This window comes from Trichosurus vulpecula, chromosome 5 (genome assembly GCF_011100635.1).
Source record: "Trichosurus vulpecula isolate mTriVul1 chromosome 5, mTriVul1.pri, whole genome shotgun sequence".
NCBI classification, from domain to species: domain Eukaryota; kingdom Metazoa; phylum Chordata; class Mammalia; order Diprotodontia; family Phalangeridae; genus Trichosurus; species Trichosurus vulpecula.
The window spans coordinates 40,057,297-40,079,705 of NC_050577.1; the positions used below are offsets into that span (position 1 = coordinate 40,057,297).

A 22,409-nucleotide genomic window follows, 5' to 3' on the forward strand; every position below is an offset into this window, starting at 1 on the left:
CTCGTGAAAGGAGACCTGATTTAGGCTGCAAATCAGAAGACTGTTGGCAGTGGCTGTTTTAGGACTTTCACATCCCTTGGGGTCAGTGAGAACTTCCAATAAATTAGTCAATCAGCAAGCACTTAGGCATTTACTATGTGTCAGATACTATGTCTGGTGCCAGGAATGTGAATACACAGAATAAAACAATCCCTGCCCCCAAGGAGCTTACGTTCTAAAACAGGGAGACAAGAAGTACATCTGTAAGTGTGAACAGAGTGGAAGAAGTATGGTGCCTGGCCTGTGATAAGCACTTCATAAGTGTTTGCTGACAGACTGAATTTGGAGACAGCGGATTTGGGTTCAGATCCTGCCACAGCCACAGCCCCTCATCTCCTCTGCGGCCCAAGGCAGCTACTTGGCTTCTCTGGGCCTCAGTTTACCTAATCTGTGACATAAAACAAATGGATTAGATGACTTATGAGGCCCTGTAGAGCTTTAAAGCTGGGATGTTATAAATACAGCAAATTTAAATACAAGCTAACTGGGGAGAGACCACTAGTATTCAGTAAGGAGGTTTATGAAGAATTAAGTGAAAATCAGCTGATTCTTGAATGTATTCATACCTCTAAAGAGGCATGTAACCATCACATACTACCTCTCTGCAGTGGTTCAGTCATCCATTTAACTTCTTGAAGGAATCTTGGGCCAGAGGGGTAGAGATTTCAAAACACACGCTTCATAATGGACTGCCACAGAACATACCTGGAAGTGAACGTTGAGATGCCATCTGTGGGACGGCTTCTTTCCCAGCCACAGATTACAGCTCTCACATGCCTTAGAGTCAGTCCTGATAAATATTGCCTGGTGAACAGCCGTCTGTGTGATGATCAGCCTCTATGAGTTTGGCCAAGCTGACCCAGAGGTGGCAGAAACAGTCTGCAATTGGATTGGTACTTAGAGCCTTTCCCACTTGGCCAACCCTGCTGAGGCAGCTGAAAATGCAGTTTGCTCTCTTGGCACATCTAATAATTCAGCATTTGAATTGATATTTTATTTGAATTAAGAAATTAACCTTATTCCTCTTCTTTAACTTGTCTACTTTTATCATAAAGGGATGAGGAAGAAGTTAATTAACTTTTAATTTATTCTCTGCTTCCTCTTACTAACTATAAGCTTACAGAACTGTGTAACAAAGCCTCTCTGGCCATGGATTAGCAGTGGTCCAAACAGCTCAGCTCCGCTTTCCCAAACTTTCCTCCCAGTGTGCCCTGCTATTTGTAGATTCCAAGCCAGAATTTCAGAGCCAGAATCGGTGGTGTCATTGTGAAGAGCAGTCATCTCTCATTGTGTGGGCAGGTGACTGTAGGTAGAAAGGATTGGGCTGAGTCTACTACCCCTGCCTGGCCCAAGCCGGAAAGTTCTGTTCTCCAGCCCCAAGTGAGTTTCTGGCATCTTTTAAAGGCTAGCTTGAGGGAAGTAATTGGTTTCTGATTGAGTTCTTTTTATTTTGTAGTGCCATCAAAGTACCTTTTAAAAGTGTGGTCTTAGGAAATGTGACTATAGGAAGGACATAAGTATCTATTAAGTGCCTACTGTGTGTTGGGCCCTGTGCTAGCCCCAAATGGCTTTGATTAGAAGGCTTCACACTCTTGATCTGAAATCAGTTCTCTTTTCATACTGTGTCAGTCTTAATTCATTGTGTTTTTCAGTATTGAGGTAATAAAATGATGTAGATATTTCTTGAAATACAGAGTAGATCCATTCCTAGAAAATTAGGTTATTACGTATTTCACATATTGGGCTCTGTTTTTTCTGTGTTCTTAAATTTTAGACGCCATGATGTAATTTTTCCGTAGTGTTAAATTTGAACTTATCCAGTTGTAATCTAACCTTCCCTAATTCATAAGCCAGCATATTGCAGTGTGTTAGATTTGGTGTGAAAGATCCTGGGTTTGGATTCTGCCTTGCCTATTGTCTATTTTTGTGAACTGGAATAAGTCACTTCTCTGGGCCTCAGTTTCCTCATTTATAAAAGGAGAGGGTGGGACTACATGACTTAAAAGGTCCATTCCAGCTTTAAGTCTATGATCTATGGTTGTGTGATCTCTGTCTGCCATGAGATTTCAGTACAGCCTTAATTGTCGTGATGCTCTTCCCCAGAGTTTGAATAACGAGGCCAGGACCTGTTTGATTCTGTTACAGGTATTATCATGCTGGTTGGCTGGTTACAAGGAAAACATATCCTGGATATGTTTACTATTGGCGTGAGGTGAGAGAGAAGCTGGCGTTGAGTCTTTCGGGTTTTGCTTGATGGTTGTGACATCTTGAGCAATTTTCTAAGAGGAGGGGACAATGTCATTTGGGCTCCATTGTGGTACTTGGTGCATTACAGACTAGACAGAAAAGCTCTGTTCTTCCCCACATCTTTACGGTCCAAAAGAGGATCTGTTTTGTAAATACTGGTACATGTTTTAAATTCTACACCCGATCATGTTTTTCTCTAGATCGCTGTGTATTTTGTTGATCTTACGATTTCACCCCTGCTTTTCCTGGTTTTTTGAAAGAACCCTTAAAATTCCAACAGTTTCATAGATTGCAGTGAGACTAAGAAAGAACTTCAGGTCCATTCATGTACTGCTAAATTCTACACAGATTTATTATATATTACTGATTTAGTGTATATGCAGGTCAGACCAGCAGCACTCTTTTTCCAAAAATAAGTTTTTATTGATGTCTTTTGTTTTTTTATATCATTATAGTTTTCCCCAGAATCCCTCTCCCTCCCTGTCCCAGCGAGCCATCCCATGTAACAAATAGCATTTTTTTTAAGATAACAAAAGGGGAAAAATTGGCACAACTGATCAATAAAATGGAGAAATTTGAGAAAATTTGCAATACACAACACTTGTGGACCTCCCCCTACTCTACGCAAAGGAGTGTGGAAGGAGGGTCTTCTTGTGTCTTTTCTTTTGAGACACAAATCAGCAGCACTAATTCTTTGGTATTTTATTACCTCCAATTTAAGTAATTTGTACCATTTTTTTAGAAAGCCAGTATGCATGCTTTTCATTTGACATGTGACTTTCTGTTGCAGTCTGGCTGTAGCTGCCATTCCTGAAGGCCTTCCTATTGTGGTAACTGTGACTCTGGCTCTTGGTGTCATGAGGATGGTGAAGAAAAGGGCCATTGTCAAAAAGCTGCCGATCGTTGAAACTCTAGGTAAGTCATGCTGAGTGCATTGACTGGATGAGAATTAATGAGCAAGGTCAGCACTGAACTTAGAATAATTGTTTCTATGACTTACTGTACCATCACTGGAATATGGCCATGGAGGGCAAGCCATCATAGCAAAGCCACTTGTGACTTCAGTCATGAGAACACTGGCAGAGGCTGACAGCTGTATACAGCATCTGATTTTAAAAATCTTTTTAAAATACACATAAACAAAAATGCTAGCCATCAGGTCAGTAAACTTTTCATTTTGATACTACCAAAAAGGTGATATTGGCAAGACTCACTGGCACAAAGATGGGTTAAGAGTCAGACATCTTGGATTACCTGGGGACTTTTGCTGTGCTGTGGCTACTTTTTGCTTTATGTATAAGTTGGTGATTTCACTGTCTCTTTGGGAGCCCTCTTTTTTTTTAAAGGCCCTTTATTCTGCATCTGGGACATACAAAAGTACTTTGAATTTAAATTGCCTGTCTGGCAGTTTATTGCCATGATATAAACTGTCAGATGTCTTGTGATTTCTCAGTTCTCAGAAGTTTCTCATGTTTATACCCCAGGAACCCAGTGAGTTACCTCCAGTGTCCATCCTGCCTTTGCCATCCCCAGATTTGATAGACAGGATCATTATGGGAAAATAGAAATGAGTAGGGAGGGGGGAAGCACTTAGAAAAAATGTTTAATATGGAAAAACAGTCTGCATTTCCATTGTTTTCTAAACCGTGAATGGAATATTGGGTAACCTATGTTGAGAAACAAGCATGATGAGGATATGACTTTGAGCCCAGCTTCTCTTATTTTCATAGTGCAAGTGAGTATCCAGGATCCCATCTCCAGTGGTCAAGTCACTTTCTCACTCATCTTCTGAATAGCTTAGCTTTCCAGGTTCATTTATTTATGTTCATCAAAAAACCTTTGTGCACAACCCGCTGTTCCCTTTTCTGATGTCCCTGTGCTGTCCTCTTTAAGGTTGCTGTAATGTGATTTGTTCCGATAAAACTGGGACGCTGACGAAGAACGAAATGACAGTGACTCACATCTTTACTTCAGATGGACAGCATGCTGAGGTAACTTGAGGGATTTCTCTTCTTTGTTTTTATTCAAGGCATACCTTCGTTATTTTATTTCTTTTTTTCATTGTCATTGAAGGCATCCCTTTCACGCGTCATTTTAACCTGCTCACAAATTCAGCTTTCCTCCGAGTAGTTTTAAGTTTGTCTTCAGCAAAGCTGGTTTCTTTCTTGTTGCCATTTTGAAGAGTTTTGGTAGATCAGTTAGGAAATGTTCACTGAATATATTACACCGGCTGTGCCCAAAGTCTTAGGACAGTCCTCAGCTGAGTGCTGTGTGAAGTTCATTTTAGCATTTTTAGCAGATTCTGTGTCTGACAGAATGAAGCAGTATTTTCAGTCCCATTGAGCCTTGGCATGATCATCAACTAATCATTATCACCGTTATTATGAGTTAAAATATCCTGTAAATGCTGAGGTGAGGCTAATACACTGCAACTTTGTTTTTTTTATATTTAATTTATTTTCAGTTTTCAACATTTACTTTCATAAGTTTTAAATTTTCTCCTCCATCTCTCCCTAAGACAGCATGAAATCTGATATATACTCTACACATACATTTCTATTAAACACATTTTCACATTAGTCATGTTGCATAAAAGAATTATAATGAATGGGAGAAACCATGAGAAAAAAAACAAAACAAAAGAGAAAAGAGTCTGCTTCACTCTGAATTCCGACTCTATAGTTCTTTCTCTGGATGTGGATGGCATTTTCCATCATGAGTCCTTTGGACTAGTTTTAGGTCTCCTTGCATTACTGAGAAGGAGTAAGTCTATCAAAGTCAGTCATTTCACATTGGGTCTGTTACTGCATACAGTGTTTTCCTGATTCTGCCCACCTCACTCAGCATTAGTCATATAAGTTTTTTCAGGTTTTCCCAATGTCTGCCTGTTCATCCTTTCTTATAGCATAAAAGTATGCCATTACATTCATATACTACAACTTGTTCAGCCATTCCCCAATTCATGGGCGTCCCCTGGATTTCCAGTTCTTGTCCACCCCAAAAAGAGGTGCTATAAATGTTTTTGTACATATGGGTCTTTTTCCTATTTTTATAATCTCTTTCGGATACAGACCTAGAAGTGGTATTGCTGGGTCAAAGGGTATGCAAGGTTTTATAGACCTTTGGGCATAGTTCCAAATTGCTCTCCAGAATGTTTGAATCAGCTCACAGCTCCACCAACAATGAATTAGTGTTCCAACTTTCCCACATCTTCTCCAACATTTATCATTTTCCTGTTTTGTCATGTTTGCCAATCTGGTAGGTGTGATGTGGTACCTCAAAGTTGTTTTGATTTATATTTCTCTAATTAATAGTGATATAGATCATTTTTTCATATGACTATAGATAGCTTTAGTTTCTTCCTCTGAAAACTGCCTGTTCATATCCTTTGACCATTTATCAATTGAGGAATGACTTGTATTCTTGTAAATTTGACTCAGTTCTCTATATATTCTAGAAATGAGGTCTTTATCAGAGGCATTGGTTATAAAAATTCCTTCTCAGTTTTCTGCTTCCCTCCTAATTTTGATTGCGTCTTTCTTTGTGCAAAAACTTTTCAATTTAATGTAATCAAAATTATCCATTTTGCATTTCATAATGTTCTCTATCTCTTGTTTTGTCATAAATTCCTCACACTGCAGCTTTAAAAAGATTTAGATCATAACTTTCTGTAGCAGTAGTCTTATTAATAATGAATGGAAGCTGGGACATAAAAGTATCATCAGAGCCACGTGCATAAATGAAGATTAGCATTAAACAGTTTGCCGGAACTTGTCTTTCCTTGTTAAAAGCACAACTTCAGTGTGTTGGTTTTTGCATAGTATGTAGACAGTCAGGCTTGTGACCTGGGACAGAATTTTTCTTTGAACACTTGTGTGATGTCTCTGACTTCGGTAGGATGCATCGAGGTAGATGTCTGTATCATTAAGGCAGAATTTGTGACTTCAGAGACAACCATGAATATGCCTGAATGGTCAAGAATTGCAGGATATAAGGAATTCTCTAAGTAGAAGGCAGAGGAGTTAAAAGCATTTATTGAAACTCAAAAGTAGCAGACCCATGGACCAGTGTCCCCAATTCGACATCCTGGCAAGAACCTTTCAAAACCAGTATCCCCATCTCACAGTAGTGACCAGGAGGCCACAGAAAAACATTATGGTAGCAAGCCAAGCCATACTGGTGCTCCCCCCCCAATGCCAGGGCCCTCCAGCAAGAAGACCACCCACTGGCATCAAGCCCCTGCTCAGCACTCTCTGGTCTCCACGAGGGTCAGTTCTGCCTTTTTGTAGTGCCTGCCACCGTTGCTGCCACTTCTGCCACAATCTCCAAGCTGTGTTTCAGCTAGCTGACTGCTTCTTCTCTCCTTCAGCTCCCAACTGCTCTCTCCAACTGCCTCACCAACTGCCCCTTAGCTCTGCTCCAACCGTTCAGCAAGCTCCTCCCACCACAGGCTTCCATTGGCTCCAGTCCTAGCTGCTCCCTCCAGGACGCTGAGAGCCCCACCCCCGAAGCCCACTCAAATAGGAGGGAAAGATCTTCCTGTTCACTGATTGCCTTTACAGAGAGCCACAAAGAAACCAGAGAGAGAAGACTGAAAGGACTCTGAGAACTGCAAGGACTCTCAAAACTGTGGGAGGAGAGGATATAGGCAAGCAGACCCTAGGATTTGTGACTCTCCCTTCTGTGGCTTCTGCCCTGGGAGCCTTGAGGAAGAGGGAATGGCTCCTGTGCTGACAGCCAGGCCCCAGAAAGAGCCAGTGACATTCAAGGATGTGGCTGTGGAATTCACCCAAGAGGAGTGGCTACAGTTGAGCCCATCTCAGAAAAAGTTGTACAGGGATGTGATGCTGGAGAACTATAGGAACTTGGTGTCTTTGGGATTTGCAGTTTCCAAACCAGATGTGATCTACCAATTAGAAAGAAAGGAAGCATCTTGGATGCCAGAGGCAGCTGTCCAGGGAGCAGAGAATTTACTGGAGATAAACCTTCAGAATGTAATGAATGTGGGAAGGCCTTCTGGAGCCTTCTGGAGCAAGGGGCATCTTGTTGTGAATCGGAAAATTCAAACTGGAGAGAAACCTTATGAATGTAGTGAATGTGGGAAGGCCTTCAGATATAAGACTGGACTTACTGTGCATCACAGAATTCATACTGGAGAGAAACCTTATGAATGTAGTGAATGTGGAAGGGTCTTCAGATACAAGACACATTTTTTAAAGCATCACAGAATTCATACTGGAGAGAAACCTTATGAATGTAATGAATGTACGAAGGCTTTCAGGGACAAGACACAATTTACAAAGGATCACAGAATTCATAGGGGAGAGAAACCTTATGAATGTAGTGAATGTGGCAAGGCCTACAAGGATAAGACCCGACTTACAAAACATCACAGAATTCATATTGGAGAGAAGCCTTATGAATGTAGTGAATGTGGAAGGGCCTTCAGATACAAGACACATTTTTTAAAGCATCACAGAATTCATACTGGAGAGAAACCTTATGAATGTAATGAATGTACGAAGGCTTTCAGGGACAAGACACAATTTACAGAGCATCACAGAATTCATAGGGGAGAGAAACCTTATGAATGTAGTGAATGTGACAAGGCCTACAAGGATAAGACCCGACTTACAAAACATCACAGAATTCATACTGGAGAGAAACCTTATGAATGTAGTGAATGTGGAAGGGCCTTCAGATACAAGACACATTTTTTAAAGCATCACAGAATTCATACTGGAGAGAAACCTTATGAATGTAGTGAGTGTGGGAAGGCCTTCAGATATAAGACTCAACTTACAGAGCATCACAGAATTCATACTGGAGAGAAACCTTATGAATGTAGTGAATGTGGGAAGGCCTTCAGATATAAGACACAACTTACAGAGCATCACAGAATTCATACAGGAGAGAAACCTTATGAATGTAGTGAGTGTGGGAAGGCCTTCAGATATAAGACTCAACTTACAGAGCATCACAGAATTCATACAGGAGAGAAACCTTATGAATGTAGTGAATGTGGGAAGGCCTTCAGATACAAAAGTCTGCTCGCAGAACATCACAGTACTCATACGGGAAAAAAACCATATGAATGTAGTGAATGTGGGAAGGCCTTCAGATATAAGACTCAACTTACAGAGCATCACAGAATTCATAATGAAGACAAACCTTATGAATGTAGTGAATGTGGGAAGGCCTTCAGATATAAAAGTCTGCTTACAGAACATCACAGTACTCATACGGGAAAAAAACCATATGAATGTAGTGAATGTGGGAAGGCCTTCAGGAGTAAGACACACCTTACAGAGCATCACAGAATTCATACTGGAGAGAAACCATATGAGTGCAATGAGTGTGGGAAGGCCTTCAGATATAAGAATGCACTTACAGAGCATCACAGAATTCATACTGGAGAGAAACCTTATGAATGTAGTGAATGTGGGAAGGCCTTCAGGAGTAAGACACACCTTACAGAGCATCACAGAATTCATACTGGAGAGAAACCATATGAGTGCAATGAGTGTGGGAAGGCCTTCAGATATAAGAATGCACTTACAGAGCATCACAGAATTCATACTGGAGAGAAACCTTATGAATGTAGTGAATGTGGGAAGGCCTTCAGATATAAGACTCAACTTACAGAGCATCACAGAATTCATACAGGAGAGAAACCTTATGAATGTAGTGAGTGTGGGAAGGCCTTCAGATATAAGACTCAACTTACAGAGCATCACAGAATTCATACTGGAGAGAAACCTTATGAATGTAGTGAATGTGGGAAGGCCTTCAGATATAAGACTCAACTTACAGAGCATCACAGAATTCATACAGGAGAGAAACCTTATGAATGTAGTGAGTGTGGGAAGGCCTTCAGATATAAGACTCAACTTACAGAGCATCACAGAATTCATAATGAAGACGAACCTTATGAATGTAGTGAATGTGGGAAGGCCTTCAGGAGTAAGACACACCTTACAGAGCATCACAGAATTCATACTGGAGAGAAACCATATGAGTGCAATGAGTGTGGGAAGGCCTTCAGATATAAGAATGCACTTACAGAGCATCACAGAATTCATACTGGAGAGAAACCTTATCAATGTAGTGAATGTGGGAAGGCCTTCAGCAGAAAGGCACACCTTACTCTACATCAGCGTATTCATTCAGGAAAGAAACCTTAAGAGTGTAATGCAAGTAGGAAGGCCTTTAGATGGAGGATACTACTTTATGTCCATCAGAGAATTCATCCTGCTAAGTTTCCTCATGAATTTCAGAAGTGCAGGAAGGCCTTCCATTGCAGTCGAGATCTTATCAGATATCAAAAATTCATGTTGGAGAAAAACCTTAGGTATGTAGTTGCATTGGCAACTAAGGGGACTTTTTTACCTTTTAGAATGCTTAATTGTCTTTGATTGAACCTTACTAGCTATAAAGCCCCAGGCCCAAATCCCTGTCTACTAGGTGCTGAGCCTATGTGGGCCTGAAGCCCTCAGGGTCCTGAGGGGAGTTGCTAAGACCAGAGCCAATAGTAGGAGCCTGAGTTCTGGTCGCTCAGATGACTTTGGTGATGGCTAGAGACTGTATAAAAGAGAGAACAGAGCTATTTGCTGGAGGCTCTCACTCCTGGAGGCTGGGGACTCTGGGCAGCTGCTCTAACAGCCTCCTGGCTGAACTCAGATGTTGATACTTTTTGGTAACTATGAGTTGTGATTTGGTCTGTTTATAATGTATGTTTGTATTTGTATTTGCTCTGCAGTTCAGGTTGCTGGCTTTTCCTCCTGAACTAAGTGAGTCTATATGTATATGTTGGATTAAAATAAGATTGTTAACCCCTTAATGTTACTTCCCTTAGTAAAGCAGATCAAAAGAACCTGTGCTGGCAGCGTTCTTGTTGTTGGGCTTGTGTTGGTCTTTCACTCCCACAACAGCTGCTAGCTGAATTGTTGCAACAGTAGTGAATGTGGGAAGGCCTTCAGGAAGAAGCCAAATCTTACTGTGCATCAGAGGAAATTCTTTATGAATGTGAGTGGTGTGGGAAGATCTTCCATCCCAAGTCAGATCTTTCTCAACTTCAAATAATTTATAGCTTCTGAATGTAATGTACAAGGGAAGGCCTATCACCTGAATGTATCTTTTGCTCAACATCAGAGCATTCATACCAGAGAGAGACCTTATGAATTCACTGAATGTGGGACTATTTTCTCATTTGCTCCTCATTTTTCCCATTGCACACAGTCTGAACTCTTGCAGTGGATTCGTAGTTGATATTTCCTTCAGCAGCTCACATCCCAACCTCTCTGCACTGTCTTGTGAGATTCTGGTCCACATTATCACTTAATGTTAAGAAAAACTCTAGGTCACCTTCATGTTATATATTCAGCTGGATGAGTCCCACTGAGAAGGAGGGAAGTATTAAAGAAGGTGTGTACTGCATTCACTCTATTTCAATTCACTTGACTAAGCATTGATTTGTGAACTTGCAATCTTACAAGTATCATATGGGAGTCATTGTTACTACTAATTATAATATTACATCGATGCTGAGGTGAGGTTAATATACAACAGCTGTAAAAAGATTTTAGGTAGTGGTACCTTTCTGTAGATGTAGTCTTATTAATCACTAATAGAAGTCGTTTCACATTTTAATCAAATCTCATTAGACGAAGAAAACATTAAACTTGTTGGCCTGTCAAGTGGAATCTGTCCTGAGTCTTTTAAATTTTGAAGAACAAATTCAAATGCTTTCCTAGGAGTATCCTTTTTGCATCATTGTGGCATAAATTAGTTTGAACATGACCTCTAACTGTTTGCTCTCTCCTCTCTACTGGTCAGTAATTTTGATACAAGTTTATATAATTTCTTAGGTTACTGGAGTAGGCTACAATCAGTTTGGTGAAGTCATACTTGACGGAGATGTTGTTCATGGATTCTATCACCCATCCATTAGTAGAATTGTTGAGGTAAGCACTTCGCTGCTAAAGAGAGTAACTTCTCAAGACGACTTGGTGTGTTCCAATGGCTTTGTAGTTACATGTGTGTTTCTCTTAGGCTGGCTGCGTGTGCAACGATGCTGTAATTAGGAACAGCACTTTAATGGGAAAGCCTACAGAAGGAGCCTTGATTGCTCTTGCAATGAAGGTATGTGTTTATAAGTTACTCGTTTTCAATTCCGTACCACCTAAGACTTTGTCCTTGGAGGTCCTGTAGCAGCACTGATTTTGTCTCTGCTTGCAAGTGATCCAGAGAAAAATTCCATACACCTTCTTAATTTTTTAAATATACTTTTTCTATTCTGAAACTTAAATATGAGAAAGATCATTTTTATATACACATTAGAACACAAGCGGATTCTATATAAAGCTGTGAATCTGTGTCATGTTAGTTGCTTTTATTAAAATGTATTTAATAAATTCTACGCATAACTTTTGAAATTATTCCGCTTTTGCTGCATTTGGAACTTCTTTCTCTTCTGTACAGTTAAAAGATGTTTCAAAGGCCCCCTTTTTGTTTGGTATCGCTTTTGTGAACCAACTGCTCCCTCACTTCTTTTTCCCCACCGCTAAAAACCCTTGTAACAAATGAGCGAAGTCAAACCAACTGTGTCTCCTCTACCTCATGCTTGCTGCCTCTGCTAGGAAATAATGTATATGGACTTCTGGGGTGGGGGGCGGGGAGGGAGGAGCGGGATTGGGTGGCCGAGGTTTTGAAGCACCCTCCCAGCCTTGAAAGTGGCTCAGCAATAGGACACTCTTAGGTAAGATAAGGTGAGTCACTTGGTGAAAGACAGGTACTTTGGGGTCAGTTTTTCACCTTCTTTGTCTCATGAGAGGCTTTTGGCAGGCTGGTGAAATGGATTCAGATTTTTTAAAAATGCATCAGAAAATGTATCAGAAAACATTTTTTTTTTCAATCTCATAGACACAGCATAAGAATCTCCTGTTTATTTTGGTTTTCACATTGTTATCTTGAGATTGCGCCTGCCTCCCTGTCCCTGTCGTCTTGCCCAGGCTGGGGTTGGCTGCACTTGTAGCCTGACCCTGGTGCTCACAGGTTGGAAAGCACTCACCTGCCCTGTTCTCTGGCCCAGGGTGTTCGCACCTCCGCGGGCGGCTGGGAGCCTGCACCTTTGGGGGCTCTTTGTGTTAGAGCCAGCCTTGGTGTGTGTAGACCTGAGTGCCTCTGCCTCTCCTAGCAGCTGGGATGTTGGGACAGGCATGTTCTGGCATCCCTTCTGCGCTGCAGTCAGTGGCTAGCACACTGGCTTAGGAGTCAGGAGGACCCTGGTTCTAGTCCTGCCTGACTCACAGGGCTTGCAGTATCCTTGGAAAGTCGTTAGACTTTGGGTTAAGTTGCCAAACTCCCTCCCCTCAGTTGCTGACCCATGGCATCACAGCTGTGGTCCTAAAAGAAGTTGGGGGGTCGGTAGCATGAATTGGACATGAGAGAGACTGAAAATATACTGGCTTTCCCAAAACCAGCTAGTGGTACAGTGGATAGAGCATGGGGCCTGGAGTCAGGAAGACCAGAGTTTGAATCTGACCTCATACACTTATTACATGGCCTAGATAGAGGTGTTAATCTCTGTCTGCCTCTGTTTTCTCATCTGTAAAATGGGGGTCATAATAGCAACTGTCTCTCAGGGTTGTTGTGAGGATCACATGAGGTGATATTTGTGAAGTGCTCAGCACAGTGTCTGGTGCATAGGTTAGCTATTATTAGTAGTAATAGTAATAATCTATGTGTGATGAGGCTTGAACCTTTGACCTTGGCTTCTTTAGCATATGTTCTTATGTCTGAGGCATAGTTAGAAAACAATTCATGTCCTTTCTTATATTGTCATGTTGGCTAAAAGAATATTTTTCCTTTTGTATTTTATGCAGATGGGTCTTGATGGACTTCAGCAGGACTATATAAGGAAAGCAGAATATCCCTTCAGTTCTGAGCAAAAATGGATGGCTGTTAAGTGTGTGCATAGAACACAGCAGGTACCCTTCCTTTGAATGGCTCTCCCTGGTATCGTCACACATCATCCTTTCCCCTCTGATAAATTTAGATAAGTATCGTGCTGTCTGTACCATCAGAACCTAGATGGAAAGTCAGCAGAGCCCTGTGTAATTCAAGTTGGATGAAGCCTTCTCTCCTGCTTTCTCACTTGCAAATATAAACAAATTCCATTTTTTAAAGTAGGGAACAACAGCCAGGAGCAGAGAGTTACATCGTCTTAATGAAACTACTCTGTTTACGAGCAAAGGAAATGGGTTTCCAGTTTAACCTTTGCAGGAATTATAAATTCCTAGAAAATAAACACAGCGGGAGAAAAGCGGAGAGCTGTTTTCTTTAAGCATATGCTGCCGGCTCTGCTTTGGAGGCTTCCTTTTCCAGATGTCCTTAGTCTTGGGTCAACTTGAGCTATCTTCCCTTGGCGTATGTCTGAGAAGTCATAGGGAAGGTTTCCTGAGAGTTCTTGTTGTCTACACTTTGTAAGAGCGCCAACCCAGCTGCTCCAGTGCTGGGGGAGACCAAGACTTCTCTGGGACCCTTCTAATTCCCAGCATTCTTGGGTACAACCTCACTAAAACTGCAGAAAGAGACTTTTGGGGCTTTTTTTTTCCCTTCCATTCAGCATGTTGACTTACTACGTGTCTGTAGTGAGCAGGAAGAGCTAGAAAGAGAAAAGCCATTTAAAATAACTAGATCCTGTGTAGAATCCTGAGGAGTCTATTGACCACACCCTGTAACAGAAATAAAGACAGACCCAAATAAGCAGAGAACAGGACAAAACAATAGAATAAAAATGACAATACTGCTTAAATTAATTTACCTATTCAGTATCATACTAATTAGACCACCAGAGGGTTATTTAATAGACCTAGCAAAAGTAATAATGTAATTCCTATGGAGGGAAAAAAGGAAAAAGAAACTTCGAGGGGAATAATAAAAAAAGCAAAAAGGAAGGGGACCTAGCAGGCCTGGATCTCAAGCTGTACTACAAAGCAGAAATTGTTAAAACATTTTGGCAGTGGCTAAAAAAAAGAGTTCCATCAGGGGAACAAATTAGGGTCACAAAATGCAGAAGCTGGGATAGAGACTCGCTGTTTGTTTTTAGTCAGTCATTAAATATTTCTGCATGCCAGGCACTGTGGTAAGCCTATGTATACAAATAAAAACCAAGACAGTGCCTGCTCTCACGGAGCTTAGGGTCTAACTCAGGATGGTGACACACAAAAAGAAGCTGAGAAGTGGGCTTGGGGCAGGAGGAAAAGGTGGAGTAAACAGGGAAAGATGAGTCTCACAGAAGTCCAAAAGCAGGGTAACTGGTGGGAAATGGGGAGAAGATTTTGCTGATCAGCCCCCTCTTTCTCTTTCCCCTTGATTTATATTTATTTTTGACATTCATTTAGAAAAAGTTTTTGAGTTCTAAAATCTCTCCTCCCACCAGGCCCTCCCCTACCCACTGAGAAGGCAAGCAGTATACCAGTTATTCTTGTGAAATCATGCAAAGCATTTCCATATTAGCCATGTTGCAAAAAAAAAAAAAAAGGCAAGAAAAATAAAGTGAAGAAATTATACTGAGTTTGTCATCAGTTCTCTCTCTGGAGGTGTTGAGAATTTTTCATCACAGCCCCGTCTTTCACTGGAAGCCTGGAGCCCGTGGCTTTGCCCTCCGGTCCAGGGGTCCAGTCAGGACATAGATGGGAAGTGAGGACCAGGCCAACTCAATCCTGCAGCCAAGGGAGATCTCCCACGGATGAGTTTCCTGGAGAAGGAGGGCATGATGAACAGTCCAGAGACATTTTTAATGGTTCTTAATGAAAGAAAGAAATAGAGAGGACTTGTTGATTATTTTTTATCCTGGAGTTAAAAAGGTACATAACTCAGGAGGTTCCAGCATGTCATACATGTAACAAAAATAGAAATATGTAAATAATTCTTGTGACTCTTCTGGATGGATTGGGGGGTGGTAGTGAAGTGGTTAGGGAATCCTGGGTTCAAGTGTCACCTCTGACACATGCTGGCCGTGTGACCCTGGGTGGGTCACTTAACCTCTTAATACTAAGGCATTATCTTGTATTTTAAGTTGCAGAGTGATTGTAGGTCTGTATTGGTAGAGAGATCCCTTATTGAGGCTTCCCTTTATCAATGAAATTGCAGGTTTCACTCTACACCCTAAGCGGGGAAAAAGAAAGCCTCTTCTAGTGTGCCAAGATTGTCTCTGTTGGCACAAGAGTTCTTAAAGATGTTTGTGCCCCTTTGGCAGTTAAGTGAAACTTGTAGACCCTTTGTTAGAATAATGGTTTTAAAGGTATAAAATAAAATGTACAATTAAAAATTAAATGAATTATATAGAAATGTAATTATGAAAATTTTTTTTAAGTTTATAAACTCAGGTTAAGAACCCCTGATATTGAGTGAAGAATTCATACAAATAAGTTCTAGATGTTCAGAATTCCTGCATCCCTAAAATGTCAATAAATTTGTGGCTTTAGTTTTATATAAGGATGGTTTCTTTTGTGTGGCTGCAAGGCGGACCTGATAGTCTTGTCTTTTGGACGAGGCTGTTTAAAATTTCCAGGGAGATGCAGGGATTCACAGCAGAAATCTGCTTGTGGCCAGGATAGTGCCAACATCATACTGCTTCATGGTAGTCTAGTAGGAATTCCACTGCCTTGTCATGTCTGTTCTTCTTCTCAGGACAACCCAGAAATTTGTTTTATGAAGGGTGCATATGAACAAGTGATTAGATACTGCACCACGTACAACAGCAAAGGACAGACCTTGGCACTCACTCAGCAGCAGAAGGATGTCTACCAGCAGGAAAAGGCCACCATGGGCTCTGCAGGACTGAGAGGTAGCTGCACTCCGGGGGCCTGGGGAGGGAGGGGGAGAAATGCTTTTTAGCTTCACTTCTTCCACTTAGTACAATGTATATCATGTTTTAACAGAAATACTGGAGCCCTTCATCCTCCTTTCTCCTCTGTGCCCAGAGGAGAACTATGTTAACTATGTCCTTATCTTCCTCCGGACATTTTCTTTGGGGCCAGGACATTTTTGTGAAGATGAAGACTGTATAATCACAATATGCCGTACTTATCCAGTTTTTCATTCTCCATCAGAAGATTGTCCATCTACAGGAGGGAGTTGAGGGAGGGCATGGAGGCCGAGCCTTTTCCGGCTATTCACTGTCAGCAGTCGGCACAAATTTAAGGCCATGTTTGTAGCCATAAGTTCATTTTTATTTCTATCTTCACCAGTGCCTTTCTCATGTTTAGTTAGCTAGAAATGCTAGGGCTTTCTTATTCTGATACAATCTGACTTGGGGAGGATTTTCTTTCTCAGGTCTTGGGGACCATACTGGGGTGGAGAAAGGCCGTGGGAAGGCCTTTTTGCAGTCCCATAGTTCTAAACAAATACCGTCTCCCCACTCCTGGCCTTTGTGACTGTGCTTTGAGGACAGAAGCAGTGATCTAGTTTACCAGTGTCTGAACAGGGCATTTCCCCTCCTTCACGGATGCTCAGCCTTAGCTTCAGGTTACAGATGCAGTCTTAACATTCTTGCCTTTGGAGAATAATTGTGAACGTTCTCTGCAGGGATTCAACACATGGGGAGGTCAGAGCTAGGAGAGAAACCATGGCCCTGTCAGATGCCTGGCCCGGGGAGCCAGATCTTCTGGAAAGCCTGGATATTGTATTCACTTAAGTGAAGTCTAATGGACTGGGATTGGATCGTTGTCCTGGCAGGTGTGGAGTCAAAGGCACGAACTGTTAAGCATCCTACTCATGACGAGTGCAGTGCTCTTGGCCATACCTCTGTGTGCTTGGCTTTCATCTAAGCAGAAGAGACCCAAATAAATTGAATTTTTTGTGCCACTGGGCTGTGCAGTGAATCAGGCTAATGTTAGAGGAAGAAAGTGGAGTAGAATTTTAGTCATTTTTTTCAGTTGGCAAATCCTGGAGAGCAAAGATACACAGATAGGAGGGACAACCCTAGAAATCTGGTGAATTTTTTTCCCCAGGCCCATTATTGGATTAGGTTTCTTGGGAGAAATCACAATATTCCCTATTCTTTGGAATAAGGAGTAAAAGAGAATTTTCCCCATCAAGGCCTGTTGAGTCACCGTTCAACACGGGGCCACATCAAAACTAAATTCTTTTGCTTTATTTTAAGGGTGAGTTAAAAATATAAAATGTTTGGTTTATCTCCTTTTAAAATTAATAATGGAGAATCCTAAATTATTTTCAACAAATAAGCAAAAATGAAACTGCTTCTTTCTCATGAAAAATGGGCGTGAGGAGGTATGAAAGATGAAACAAAATGAAAATAATGTCAGTGCTTTCCAGAAACTTTGATGGGCCAAGATCTAATTCAGTTACCCATACTTTTTTTTTTTAAAGGGGGAACAGGGAAAAGGAAGACACAGAGACAGAATGTAGTTAAAATTGGTTATATTGAAGTTTGGAAGTATAAGTATTCTTAAAATCCTTTTCATCATTTTTTTGATGGACAGAAAACTTCATTTTTTTTTCAGTTCATTTTAAAAGGAAAGCAGTATATAGGGCTCTTAAATAGAAATATTTCAATATGGTATAATTTTGCTTATAAATTGGCAGATCAAGTTGTCTACAAGTATTTATGAAACACCTATTATTTTTTGGGCAATGAATATACAAAAAGAAAGGCAAAAAATAGGCCTTGCTGTCAAGAAGCTCACAGTCTAACTGGGGAGACATCATGCAGACAGCTACGTACAAACAATCAATACAGGATCAGTTGGAAGTCCTCACTGAAGGATGGCATTAGCATTGAGGAGGGTGGGTAAAGCCTTCTTGGAGAAGGTGGGATCTTCACTGGGCCCAGCAGGAAGCCATGGAAATCAGGAGCCAGAGAGGAGGTGGGAGAGGCCTGCTGGCCTGGAGGCAGCAGAGGGAATGTCTGTCAAAGGTACAGCAAGGACACCTGGGGCACTGGATCGCCAAGGAGTTCACATTTTTATATTTGATTTGGCATACATTTTACAAGAATAAAACACTCAGATGTTAAGTGATTAAGGGGAAATTTTGCTTGGTCATCATCATTCTCTATATTTAGCATACTTTCCACTCTGATAGCTGTATTTGAACAAGATTTTTTAGGCTCATTTCTTTTCCTTGAATTTTGTCGTTTCTTCCAAAGTTCTTGCCTTGGCTTCCGGCCCTGACTTGGGACAGCTGACATTTCTGGGCCTGGTGGGAATCATTGATCCTCCCAGAACTGGAGTGAAAGAAGCAGTTACCACGCTCATTGCCTCAGGAGTGTCCATAAAGATGGTGACAGGAGATTCCCAGGAGACTGCGATCGCCATTGGTACGGAAAGACCACTGTGGTCATTTTAACTTTGCTGCCCCACTCTTCTGGCAGTTCAGTGCTGCTGGTGTTTTGAAGCAGCAGGTTCTATTTCACACGAGCATCTGTATGTTTGAGACACATGACTGTAAAGTAAAGACTGACCCATCCGTCCAGTAGTGCTCGATAAGTACTAGTACTGTTAGCAAAACAGTCTGTGGAAATCATTTGGATCACATGATTCTACAGCATTCATGAAGAGCCAGTTTATTAATTATCCTGATGTTCTTAGCCTCAATTTACAGTCTCCTTTGAGACTGGATGGCCCTGCAGGGGTATGTCAGGAAAGGGCTTATGCTCATCTCATAATCCAGGCACAGAGAAGTGAATTGGCTGATCTAAAGTCTCCCAGCAAATCAGTAGCCGAGTCAGGATGAGCCTTCAGCTTTGCCCTGTCTACCACGTTGTTTAGGTCTCAAGGCATTTCTTGATTTTGAAGTTTGCTAAGCAGATTTAAAATATCTTCAGTTTTCCTTTTTAATTAACGTATGGGCTTTAAAGCATATTTTATATGCCATTACTGGGAGAGGCAATTGTTATTTCTCATTATTTCTCAAGAGCCCAGAGATAGTTAGAAGACCTAAGTTTGAGGTCTTGCCTTTTACTTAATAACTGTCAATTCCCTTTGCCTATGAACCTTATTTCCACATATATGAGATGGAGACGAGATTGTCTTGTCTACCTGGTGGGGGTGGTGTGTGTGTAGGGGGTGTGAAAGTGCTCCAAACCCTGTAACACTCTGGGAAGAGTCAGTTCTTATTCCATTCAGCATTTATTAATGTTGCATTTTGTAGATTCCTTTGCTAGATATTAAGAATAAGTTTCAGACCTGAACTTTGAGTGAGTCGTCTAGATGATTATCATTGATTTCATTCTCAAGTAAATTGTGTTTTTATATTTTCATGGCTCATCACATAGAGTTTTTGTTTCAATGCTATTTTAATTAAATGATCTTAATAAGGGAATTTTCACAAAAGGAAAGATATAGGGGGAAGAAAAAAACTTATTTCTCTCTGACAGGACCAGAGCTGGGTAGAATTTTTACCTGCAGCAAATGAAGGGAAGTTGATCTCACTACACAAATAAATTGTATCAGTAAGATTATTAGGAGTGTGTTACCTTGTTGAAGTAATGAAACTGGCCCAAAACTTTTATGCATTTGCATATAATATATCACAAGATAATCCGAAGTTCATACTGCTTATGTGTGCTAATTACATCCAGCTCATTATTACTTTATTAAAGCTGGGTTTCTGCTAGCCACCCCTTAGGTTGATTAGTTGCCACTCAATTCCAGTTCCTGAACATAGAGTCCAACCTAAATCTTAGCTGGGATGAGACCCCAGCCACTGGGTTGGCAGTAGATGCTCACTGGGTAGGAGCTTAAATGGATGGCATGGCCAGTTTGGGAACAGGAAGAACTGGTTCATCTCCATTGTCAGCTTGCTCATCTCTGAAGTGGAGACTGTTTGCAATGCAGAGCTTTCTACTGATGCTGACGGGACTGAATTATAATTTGCTATGTAATGATTTTTATATGACATATAGAATTCATTTAGGACTGTTAAGAAAATTGGGGTTAAGTTTTTTGTTTTAGATTATACTCAAATGGACCTATAATTTCATTTAGTTCTTCCTACAACCCAGGTGCTATAGACAGAAAGCAAGGAGCTTACATTCTGTTGGCCTCGCTACTTCTGGTATGGACCCTAGCCTGTCCATGCTTTTCCATCTTTCCAGATCCTTGCCCATAGTGCCTCCGTAGACAACTCCCCAGTGTACCAGAGGCTGCCTTCTCTCTGGCCTTTTGGTGTTTTGTGGACGCCTGGGCGGTTCTGGCCCTTCCCTTCTGCTCTTGTTGCATGACTGGCCCACCTTCTCCAGTCAGACAAGGCCACTTTGCACATGGAATATGGTGATATCCAGCAGCATGCTTAAATCTGCCTCCAACCAGTCAAGCATTAAGCACCTTCTGTCTGGTACTATGCTAGGTTCTGGGTCTATAGAGGCAAAAAATAGAAGAATCCTTGCTCCTGAGGACTTATACAATATCATTTTGTAACTTTGTAATGAAATGCATCATTTTCATAGCCGTGTAGTATCACTGAGAGAATACTTTTATTAAAAGACTTATTTTACACCTCAAAAGTTGAAAAAATCCCTAAAAGTCCAGAACACTAACAAGAGAATTGGATGCAATAGTAATCCATTAAGAACACAATAGTTTCAGTTGTTTGATTTGCTCTCTTCCTTTCTTTTCCTCTCTTCCTCCTGACTCCCCATTTTTTCTTCAGCCAGTCGCTTGGGATTGTATTCCAAAAATTCCCAGTCAGTTTCAGGAGAAGAAATCGATACAATGGATGTGCAGCAGCTTTCACAAATAGCACCAAAGGTATGTATAAAAAGCAGCAGCATTTTATATTACATTTGTGTTTTTTGGAAGGAGGGATATGATTTTTTTAAAATTTCATTTAATTTTTAAAATTCAGTTTTATTTTTGAGTTCCAAATTATCTCTCTCCTCCTGCTCCCTTTCCCACCCATTGTGAGAAGACAAGAAAAACAATTAAAAGTTGTTTTTACGTGACAAATTACAGATATGTGTAGTCAAAAGCAACAAAATTTAAACAAAATGGGCACATTACAAACTTGAATTGCTTATAGGGGAAAAAATGTTTCAGGGGAAAAACGTCTATAAATGACTAAAATAAGCAATCCATTTGAGATTCTCTTAAGAAGTAGACTGGAAAGCCTTCAGAATGGATTTTGTGGCTTAATTTTAAATTAATTGGTGTTTTTATCTTAAAAGGCCCTAGGAGTGTTTGTAGTTGCAAAATTCTTGTCTTTCATATGCTTTGTGACAGAATTATTCACTTTAATTAAGACTTTGATATCTTATCTTAGCTCTTTAACTTTGTTTGTCATCTGGATTTGGGACTAAAGTAGCTGTGGATTTCTTGGGTGGGAGTGAAGGAAATGGAGGACAAAGGACTGGGGCTTGGGAAGATAAAGTAGCCAGCAAAGCCAGAGGGGGAGGAGAGGACCTGGGGGTCTGAGTCAGCAGGCTGGCTCCTCCATGGCATCCTTCAGGTCTTTGTGACCTCCCAGGAAAGGACAGGAAAACATTGACATAGGTCCTTCTCTGGCATTCATTCGTCCGCCTTCATCAGCCCTCAGCGATTAACCTGATCCCCGCCCTCAGCTCACTCTCTGTTTTCACAGTTACCTTCCAGGTATGTCCCATAAGATTTAGCACAGATTGAAACTCTGGGAGAAAACAAACAAAAATTTTTTTTAAAGCCAAGACCTGCGTTTGGGACATCCTTGCCTGTTTCCTCCATCAATTACTTCTTTAACCTGAGACTTTCTCCGCTGCTCTGTTCTCTCTGTAGTCGTTGTCACTAACCTCGGGGTCCCTTTCATTTCTTGCTGCTTCTCTCACCGTCCCCATCCCGACGGGTCGGGTTAGATTTCTGTCTGCAGCACGATGAGTATCACCTGCCCAGCAGGCTTCTGGAGCGTGTGTTCATCTTGATTTTTTTTCCTCTAACTACAGTTACCTGTACGGACATGTAGGTGCTTTTCCCTAGGAGGCCTAGGCAATAGGGCAAAGAAAGATTTTTGTGCTGAAGGTTTTCTTTTTTAAAAATTATTTTTATTGATTTTAATTATTTCCCACAGGCTCAGGAGGAGAACGTGTGAATTCTCTCAGGTTGTTTCTGCATTTAAAAGACTCTCCC

The 22,409-nt window shown here is 41.1% G+C and overlaps 1 protein-coding gene across 2 annotated transcripts in view; it reads left to right on the forward strand.

The window, feature by feature from the left end:
* Positions 1–22,409, forward strand: part of ATP2C1 (ATPase secretory pathway Ca2+ transporting 1) — a 108,141-nt gene that overhangs the window by 71,328 nt on the left and 14,404 nt on the right. For both annotated transcript variants that reach the window (XM_036759225.1, XM_036759226.1), the window contains 9 exons: positions 2,185–2,251; positions 3,077–3,201; positions 4,180–4,277; positions 11,154–11,249; positions 11,338–11,427; positions 13,170–13,274; positions 15,982–16,138; positions 18,461–18,631; positions 20,965–21,062. In XM_036759225.1, coding sequence (XP_036615120.1) covers positions 2,185–2,251; positions 3,077–3,201; positions 4,180–4,277; positions 11,154–11,249; positions 11,338–11,427; positions 13,170–13,274; positions 15,982–16,138; positions 18,461–18,631; positions 20,965–21,062 — 1,007 coding nt within the window. The remainder of the gene's footprint in view (positions 1–2,184; positions 2,252–3,076; positions 3,202–4,179; positions 4,278–11,153; positions 11,250–11,337; positions 11,428–13,169; positions 13,275–15,981; positions 16,139–18,460; positions 18,632–20,964; positions 21,063–22,409) is intronic.